Source organism: Carlito syrichta, unplaced genomic scaffold, assembly GCF_000164805.1.
Source record: "Carlito syrichta isolate Samal-C Ts95f unplaced genomic scaffold, Tarsius_syrichta-2.0.1 Scaffold308141, whole genome shotgun sequence".
NCBI lineage: Eukaryota > Metazoa > Chordata > Mammalia > Primates > Tarsiidae > Carlito > Carlito syrichta.
The window spans coordinates 1-9,986 of record NW_007252237.1 but is presented as its reverse complement, the minus strand read 5'-3'; the positions used below and the strand labels follow the sequence as shown (position 1 = coordinate 9,986).

The window sequence follows — 9,986 nt, the reverse complement described above, 5'->3', positions numbered from 1 at the left end:
AGAACCTCCACAGAGCCTCTCTCTCTCCTGTGAAACTTCTCTGCACAGGAAGGACCCGAACCTGCCTCCAAATACCTTCTGCTCCAGGCCCCGTGCACGGTACCTTGTATCAGCAAACGCCCTCTGTTCTCTGAACTCTCGTGATCCCTGTCCTCACCTAGACTTCTGCTGCAGAGGCCAGTCTGCACGAGGCCTTCTTCCCATGAGTACCCTTGCCGTAGCGTGCTTGGCTTAATTAGGCCAGCTTAAGGTTTGTCGAGTTTGTTGTTTTCAAAGAACAACATGGAATCGCTATGGTTTTGTGGATTTTTTCTATTATTTTCTAGCCTCTGTTTCATGAATATCCTCTCTAATCTTTATTATTTTCTTCCTTTTCATTGCTGTGGATTTAGTTGGCACTTATTTTCTTGTAGCTCCTTAAGGTGTAAAGTGAGATTATGATTCAAGGTCTTTAGGACCTTGCGTTTGCTGCTGTGAAGTTTTCTCTGAGCATTGCTTTAGCTATCGTGCTTTCATTCATGTCAAAGACTTTCTTCTTTTTTTCCCCTATCACTTCGTTTAGAAGTGGACATCTCAAAGACTTTCTCATTTCCCTTGTGACTTCTTTGACCCACTGGTTAGGAGTTTGTCATTTCATGTGGATTTCCCAATTTTGTTACTGACTTCTCTTTGTATTCCATTGCGGTTGACAAACGTGCTTTACATGACGTCGGCCCTCTTAAGTGTGTGAAGCTTTTCTTATGGCCCTGTGCTCCGTGTCCTTCATGGGGGCTTCCCCTACGATCACTCTCTGCCGTCTGCCCCTGCAGCTTCTCTGAACAATGCATCTGCTGGAGAAGTGCCTCCCTCTCTGAATGCCTGGCCCACCTTGCCCCCCACCCCTGGGGCCAATGTGAACTGTATCCTGCACTGGGCAAGCCATCCAGGCATGTTAGGTTCCATGTGACATGCATGATGCTCTGCTACCTGGTCACCTCCTTATCATGTCCTCTGCCTGCAGTGCCCTCTGCAGATCCACTTGCTTCAACACTAGCTCCCATGAATGTCTTCTGCATATTGATGCTTCCTTTCAGTCAACACCCGGACATGCCAATTGGACACTCAACAAGTATTTTTGGCTAGCCGTCTCCTACCAGTGTGCTAGATGTGGGGATCCCCTCCCAGCAAAGCAGACTCTGTTCAGATCCCTGGGGAGCCCAGTTCCAGCCCCAAGGCAACTCGTGCTTTCCTCACTGTGCCAGACCTTCCGTAGGGCATGGGATACACCAGCCTGTGAACTCATGGCATGCCCATCTGGTAGGGAGAAAGATGAGCAACAATCCCATTTCAGTGGTAAGGAGCAGAGATTTGTCCTGGGCTGGGCACGGTGGCTCACACCTGTAATCCCAGCACTTTGGGAGGCTGAGATGGGAGAATGGCTTGAGCCCAGTAGTTCCAGACCACTCTGGGCAACATAGTGCGACCTTGTCTCCACAAAACATAAAGTTTTAAACAAATGGCCAGGCATGATACTGCACCACTGTATTCCCTACTGCCCCAGAGGCTGCGGTAGGAGGACCACCTGAGCCCAGAAGATCGAGGCTGCGGTGAGGAACCAAATAGAACAAGAAGGTGGAGGAAGGGCAAATCCTCTCATTTTTTGAACTGGAACATTCATCTTCTGTCCTCAGACACCAGGGCTTATGGCTCTCAGGCCTCAGACTCCTCCAAGACTTACACCAGTGGGCTCCCCTCCTCACCCCTTCAGCCTTGGAGTGGAAGTAACATCATAAGCTCCTCTGGTTCTCAGGTCATTGGACTTGGACTCTATCACACCACCATCTTTATTGACTCCCCAGCTTGCGGCTGGAAGGCCATTGAACTGGTTGGTTCCTTCTGAAAGCTGTGAAGGAAGAATCTGGTCCAGGCCTCTCTCCTTCACTTGTAGACAGTCGTCTTTTTCCTGTTTTGTTTCACACTGTCTTCCTTGTCTGTGTGTCCAAATTTCCTCTTCTTATAAGGACATAAGTTATATTGTATCAGGGCCCACCGTAATGCCCTTGTTTTTTCCTAAATGACCACTTTAAAGACCCTATCTCTAAATAAGGCCACATTCTGAGATACGGGGGATAAAATGCAGCCCATAACAGAGGGTTCTTTGCAGTGAGTCATTTTTTAGAACAGCAAAGGATGGGGGATTTTGCAACCATTGCTGTTTTGGAGGACCACAGGGCTTGAGTAAAGTCCAAAATTTTCAGTGGGCAGCTGGGTCCAGGAGCAGGGGAGCTGGAGGTGCGAGGGCCAACACATTCAGGGGACTGAGCTTCAGGGACAGAAGGCCTTGAAGACAGGCCCCGTTCCAGGCTCTATGAGGAGAGGGTAGGGTCTGGAGGGAGATGGTAGCCTCGAAAGGGGCTTCCCTCAGATTACAGTGGGAAATGACTCCGGGAGCAGAGGGCTCACTCAGGCAGAGGCCGGACAGGACCTTGGGGGCCATGGCTCAGGGCCCCCAACAGCAGGGGACTGGAGCCCACACTGCAGGCCCAGGGAAGCAGGTGGCCAACCTGCATTGGGGGAAGGAGCCAGGGGCCTGGGTGATGTCCTTTCTTTCTTTCCAGATTATTGTACTCGGGGAGGGGCCGGAGGGCTGGAAGCAGGGTAGCCTCCAGGGGCTTTGTTCTTCTGCACCAGGCCCTGCTCTGGCCTCTGAGGCCAGAGGGCCCACTTCTAAGGCCCATCTTGGGGCAGACTGCCCAGGGTGTGGCCCTTCTCCTGTCAACCTGTCTTGGAAGGGGCCGGGAAAGGGACTGTCCCACAGCACCTTCCTCTTCATGGAAATGAGCATCTATATACATTCTCCAAGAGTAAGTGACACACAGTCCCGGAACAGGTGGAGCCCAGGAGTCCAGAAAGGCCACCAAGAGGGGGCTGGAGAGATGAGGGAAGCCGCAAGGGGTCGCTGCTGTGCCTTTAGCTTGACCTTGTCATTCCCATCAAAGTACAACAAGGGAATGGCATGGATTTGCTTCCCAAAAGAGCTTAAAATAGGACAAAAAATTAAATTCTTCCCTCCACAGACCCGAAGGGGCAGGCTTGAAGACAGAACCTCTCCAGGCCTCTCTGCTCAGGGGTAGGCATGAGAACGGAACTCAATCAAACTTCTCTGATCAGTGAAGAGACCTACTCAGTGGACAGACTGAGGGAGGGAATCTCTCTTATTACTCTCTGCTAAGGGGACAGGCCTGAAGATGGAGCCTCATTCAGTTTTCTCTGATCAGGGAACAGACTTGAACACAGTCCTCACACTAACTCTTCTGATCAGAAGTCCTTGATCTCTCTCAGTCCTCCATTTAGAGACAAGCCTGAGAAAGGGAGCTCCCTCAGTCCACTCTTCTCAGGGACAGCCCTGTGGATGGGCCCTCCTCAGTCCTCTCTGCACGTCCTCACCCACCAGGACTGGGTTGTTTTCGAGCTGTCCCACCTGCTGCTGGAGCCCTCAGTGAGCCGGGGAGGATCCTCTTGGTGGGTAGGCTCAGCTCACCCCTTGGCGCCCGATAAATCACCTTGTAGCACCTTAGTCTCCCCAGGCTGCACACATTTCTCAAAAGAAGACATAAAGATGGCTGACAGTTATATGAAAGCATGCTCAACACCACTTATTATCAGGGAGATGCAAATCAGAACCACAATGAAAGATCATTTCACACCTTCTAGAATGGCTGACACACAAAGACAAAAAAATAATAAGGATTCCAAACCCCATCTGTCCAGACCCTGTGCTCACACTCATGCAGTGACACACATGCTCACACTCAGTGACATTGCCACACATTCACATGCTCAATCACACACACACATGTTCAATGATATTCAGTGACATATCCATTCAGTCACACACATTCAGTGACATGCTCACACTCAGTGACACACATGCTCACATTCATTCAGTGACACACACATTCTGTGACACTCAACACATTCATGCATCTTCAATGACAAACACAAATTTGGTGACACACATATTTACATTGGGTGACACTTTCACACTCTCAATGTCATACACGTTAATGAGTGACACACACCCCTCCTCACAATCATTCAACACATCCCTTTCACACACACACAGACACACACACTCCCAGGAATTCATACGCGTACACATGTTCACACGGACACACACATCCACAGATTCATTCGCAGGGAAACACACGCACACTTTGGCACTTGCACCTGCTCGGGGATTGCAGCACTACCAGGTTTCTCTGAATAAGGGAGTCCCAAGGAGCCCCCGCAGGCCGTGGTTGGTCACCTCTCCTATTCCCTTCCTCGCCTCCTGCCCCCACATCTAGAGGGCTCTGGGAAGGTGACTGCTGTTGCAGTCCTGCTGAGACACGTGCAATGACATGCCTCGCCTGAAGAGGGCTGGGTCAGTGGAGCACACCTGGGACCCACCCGTTCCTGCAGGGCACCCTGGTGGGACACGCTCCAAGAGTCCCCAAGACACCGGCTGAGCCCCTTTGGGCCAAGGAAGCTGCAGGCGGGGCCCTGGGACCTAGCCCCTCCCACACCCCTCTCCATTTCCCCCATGCCTGTGTGTGCACAGTGTCCCTGAGGACCTTCTCCTCTCTCCAGCCCCGTCGTCTGCAGTTCTGGTTGTGAAACCAGGGTCACCCAGTGCAAGGTCCCTTAACCCAGTTTGGCAGCCATTAAGTTCTCGGGCCTGACTCCGTGGCTGCTTTGGGGATCGTGTCCTTCAACTGCACCGTGGGGATAGTCTGAGGCTCTGTCCCTTCGGAATGGCTGGAGGATACCTGTGGGCACAAACCAAGAGCCCGAGAGCCACAGGTCATTTCCACGTTAGTGGTCCCATCCAGTCCTCCCACATGGGCAGAGAGGGGCCCATCCGCTGGTCTTGGTCCCGTCTCCCACTCACTCTAGGTCAGTTCTGCAGCTGAAGGAGGCTGCCCGTGATCTGTGGTGCGCTCCCCGGCCTGTAGGGACAGGGTTGGTGCCCAGAGGATTCAGGAGAAGGGCTTCCAGACTCCTCACCAGAGCCGACTACGGCCCTACTCCCAACTTCCCCTCCAGCCACAGTGCTCATGGAGGGTGCCTCTGGATGTGCCCTGCGCCCCAGGCAGGGTCCTCCTCAGGTCGCATCGAGGGTTTGGTAGGCTCTAAAGACCCAGGACAGAAAGAGACTATACCCACGGGCAGCCTCCCCTCATGGCCCACCGGCTGCCCCTCACAACCCGCTGGGAAGGGAACAAGACCGGACCCAGGGTGGAGGGTACTCTCCCCGCCCCCATCTGTTCCTTGGCCATCACACACACCCCTCTCCCCAAACATCCCTCCGTGTGGCTGGGCCAGGGCTGGCCACCTGTCAGCTGGCAGGGGTGGGCCAACCCAGGTGGCTGGGCACTAGTAATCCCACCCTCCCCCAAGTTCTGCACGAAGCTCCTGGCTGGCATCTGAGCCCCTGCCCAGGCCCTCCGGGGACCCTTCCCTGACCTTGTTTTCCAGCCTGGGATGGCACACATGACTCCTCTGGCCCTCCTGGAGGCTCTGAGCCCCTTCGTGATGCTGTCAGGGGTTCTGCCTCCGACTTTCGACCCATTGAGCCCTGAGGGCTCCTGAGGGCCCAACCAGCTACTGTCCATGCCCACCACCACCCTCTCACCTGCCCCTATGCAGCCCAGGGGACCCACAGGCGCTCACGGCCCCTGCCAACAGAGGAGGTAAGTCTCGGCTGCGATGTGGAACAAAATTTATTGAAGAGAAACAAAATTTATTGAAGAGAAACAAGTATTGAAACCAGTGAAGACAAGGGAATACAACATGGAGAGGAGCGGCTGAGGGCCACCAGAGGCCATGGGGCTGCAGCCCCCTCCTCCTGGGGCTTGTGACAAGATCCTGCCCTCGCACCACGTTCTTGCTTCCTGAGGGGAATGGGATCGGCCTCTGGGTGGGACAATGGACTCTGACAGTGTCCACATACTGCAGGGAATCCCCTCCCGGGCCCACCCACAGGGGCAGGCCCAGCTCTATGACCAGCATGGAACAGTCATGGAACACTGGAGAACAAAGTATGGAACACTCCACCAGGTCAAGAGAATAAAGTCACACACACAAAAATAACAGTCCCCGTGGAGCCTTCCACAACACCCTTCCATCCCTGGTCTGGGGCTTCCTCCTCATGGTCAAGGTCAGTCACGGGGTGAACATCAGAAAACAGAGGTGCAGTTCTTGACACTGGACAGGAACAAACTGCACTTTGGCTAGGTGGGAGCTCACAGCACATGCCTGGGCCCAGGGGTGGGCATATGCTGGACACGTGGGTCACCACAGGGCATCCATAGGTAAGGGAGCCCTCCTCTTCCTCCTCCTCATTAACCTCCCATTTCTCCTCCACACTAGCGCAGGGGTTCGAGGGTGCTGCCTTCCTGGGGCTCCCCTAGAGCAGTGTAAATAATCCTGAACACGGGCTGGACCCTACGGGCCCCTCCTGCTCTGCCTAGCAGCTCCAGGTTGGGTTCCGCCAGGCCCCGAGTGGCCTGTGAGCCGGGGGGCATGCTTAACTCAGAGCCCATGGGAGGGGCGTCTGGGCGTGGCCCGACGGGGCAGAGGACCAGGCCAGAGCCCCCAGCGGCCCCACCTCCAGCCTCTGCTTGATGGGTCTGGGCTCTCTGCTCGCATCTCCCGGGACCCGTCAGGGCCCTGGGTCCAGCCCTGACTGATCTGTGGGCCGTTTGGCCTGGGTTGGTGGAGTCCCTTATGGCTGGCACAGAGGTGGGGCACACGGTCTGAATTTGGCTGCCCTGTCCCTCTGCCCCGCTCAAGTCCCCTGCTATTTGTGTAAGCTGCACCTTCTCCTTGCCAAAGGGTTCCTGCTGCCTGCTAGGAGAAGGAGAGCTGGAGTATCGTGAGCCTACGCTTCCTAGGGCTCGGGGTGGCTCATGGCCCCAGCCCCTGCCGCGTTTCCCGACACCTCTCCTGCATTGTCTTGCACCTGCCCTGCTGGAGATTGCTCGTCAGCCTTAGGACACATGGCCTGGCCATGGTCTTCCTCCCTGGCGCCGTAGTAGCATGGCAGCCACTTGCGCTTCAGCGTGTAGGGAACGCCTTCCTGGAAGGTCTGGACGCTGACCTCGCCAGTGGGTTCTGCCTGCACAAAGACCTGAGGCACGGGGACGCCGGCCTCGGCTCTGGCCTGTCGGCTGGGGACCCTCCGACCCCTTCCTCCCTGCTTGTCCTTCAACACCAACATAGTGGTCTCCCACTCCTCCTCATCTCGAACGAGTTTCATTAGCTCCAGAAAAGTGGGAGGACAGGCTCGCTGATCAAAGATCTCTAGCTTGCTCCGGAGACTGCTGGCCATGGTGGCTCGAGCTAGGATATGCTTCAGGCGAATCGTGTCTGTGCTGTGCACCGACAGGGGGCTGTGCTGCAAGGCCTTTTGCAGTACAGGCTCTAAGCGCAGCAAGAAAGCAGAGACCTTCTCCCCGACCTTCTGATAGGTCTGGAGGAACCTAAACTGGGAGGTTCTACTATCCTCCTTGTCCCCAAAGATGAGCCTCAGGGCGTCCAGGCACTGCTCCACAGTTATGGAGTCATCATTGGCCCGGAGCACACGCATGATGGCCAGGGCGGGCCCGCGCAAGCTCTCCAGCAGGCGCCGTCTCTTCTCTAACTCAGACACCTGCCACATCTGCATGGTGTCAGCAGCCTGCTCTAGCCAGCTCTCAAAGGTCTCTTCGCCTGGGCAAGCAGTGCCCGAAAACACTCTCAGTTTGCGGTACCACAAACTTTCTCGCGTAGGCTGCCAAATGGGCGCTCTGACTTGGGCCAAGACCCCTGGCTCCTCGTCCTCAGTAGGGAAGGCGCTATACCCCATGGCTCTGGCCACATCTGCCATTCTGCGGCCCTCCTCTTTCAGGAAGAAGCTTAGTCTATTGACAAATGCATCGTCTGGGTTGCGGGGTTTTACCACCACTTCCCAGAAGCCTCCCTTTCCCAAAATCTGACTAGGTATGGTGGCATAATTAACGGCATCAGCCAACTCGATGAAGACCGCCTTCGCGTTGTCTTCCCGTCTGAACATCCTGCCCAGCACCCTGTATGTGCACAGGGGCTTCAAGCCTGTCCTCACCGTCTCTTTTATTTCCGCCTCACTGCACTCAAGGGGGATGCCCACCACCAGCAGGGCCTTCCTGGGGTCCAGGTCCATCCCCTTGCACCAATCCTCTAGCAGTGTCACCGCCATTGCTACCCCTAGCTACAGATTGGTCTAAGGCCGGGCAAGGAGTCAGCTCAGAGTTTCACTCGGACTCAGAGAATTCCGAGCCAACGCCAAGCAGAAAGGCAGGAGCGTTCCAGGTCTCCACAGCCTGTAAGGCAAATGGGGTGAGAGCATCGTCAGTGCCCACCCCATCTCCTCCTCTGCAGCCCGTCCCCGGGCAGGGATGTGGTCCCTGCTTCCCAGGGCTCCCGAGGTCCTTTGAGGAGGGTAGAGTGCGGAGGCCTCCCCCAGCCAGGGATCCCTCCACTTCCCGCTGACCTCCTCCTGTTGTGGGTTCCTCCTGGAAGTCCGTGGGAATCTGCTCTACGTGCCACAAGGACCTATGGGGAAAAGTCAACATCAGGAGACAGGGCGTGCCATCTGGGACCCTGATAAAGCCCTGCAGGCACGAGAGGGCAGGAGAATGCCCCACTGCTGGCTCAGGGCTATGCAGGTCCAGGTCAGCCGGCACCTCCTTCCGGAGCCAAGGCTGGCAGCAAGAGATGCGGAGCCCTCTTTCTCAGGACAAGGTGACCAGAGCTTGGCACCACGTGACGAAGAGTGTGTGACATGCTGCAGTGTCCGTGGATATGAAGAGCAGTGGGCCATGAGTCTGGGGGGGTCACATGGTAAGGTTAAGGCCATGAGGAACAACCAGTGATGTTCCCGGCCACCAACCAATGATGTCCTAGGAAAGGGGAGGGGAGGTGGGCAGTGAAGGATGTGTGCAGGAAGCAGACATCGCTGGCCTTACACATGGCCCTACCCCACAGACTCTGAACTCTGGCAGGCCATCCCTCCTTTCTGCTCTGTGCCAGGGTTACAGACGCACCTCCCAGCTGCTCACCTCGCTCAGTCACCCTGCTGGCAGTGAAGATGCTGCGACTCTGCAGGTGCTCGGCGCTCGGCCTGCCCTCTAGCTCAGCTCAGCCGGGCAGTCCCTGGCCGTCCAGCACAGGCCGTGGGTCCTGCGCCACTGAATCTGTCCAAGGCAAGGCAGAGGCATTTTGCTATGGTTTTGCCCCATATGTGTCCCTGCTTAGCCCATGCCGACTTGGAGTCTGTCACGGTGTCTACTTGGGCCCTGATGCAGGGACACAAGAAACTGCTCAGCTGGGGGCTACTGTTAGGACAGAAGGAATCTGCTACCCTGTTCCCACTGCAAACCCCACCCCTTCACAAGCCCCATCCCTGCGGCCAAACTCTAGCCACCTGAGCCCCACACTTGCCCCACCCATACCCAAGCCCTGCACCTGCTACTTCAGTCCTGTTCCTACCTGTATTTCAGCCTGTACCCCCACCTGATATCTGCCCACCTGCCTGCGCCCCTCTACTCACCTTTAACCAGACCCTGCCTCGCCAGTATTGTAGCCCTGTCCCCACCCATGCCCTAGACCTGCCCCACCCACTACACTAACCAAGGTAACCAAGCCCTGCCCTCACCCACAACCAAGCCCTGACGCCAGCCATACTTCAGCCCTGCCCCCACTTGCATTCAAGTCCAACCCCTCACCCATCACCAAGCCCAGCCCCCATCCACAACCAGTGTCCCCAATGGCACATAAGCCCTGCCTCCCGCCCATCACCAGATTCAGCCCCTCTCCCATAACCAAGTGATGTCCCTGCCCATTCTTAAGCCTTGACCCATTAGTGACCAAACCTTGCCCTCACCTATAACCAAGCCCTGCCCCCACCCATACTGAAGACCAGCCCACACCCTTCCGGTCCTTAA

General features: G+C 55.9%; 1 protein-coding gene across 1 annotated transcript; it reads right to left on the bottom strand.

The window, feature by feature from the left end:
• Window positions 1-6,913: 6,913 nt before the first annotated feature.
• PNMA5 (paraneoplastic Ma antigen family member 5) lies at window positions 6,914-8,239 on the bottom strand. Its single transcript, XM_008065044.1, has one exon. The coding sequence runs from the start codon at window positions 8,237-8,239 to the stop codon at window positions 6,914-6,916; it is 1,326 nt and encodes a 441-aa protein (XP_008063235.1).
• Window positions 8,240-9,986: the final 1,747 nt, after the last annotated feature.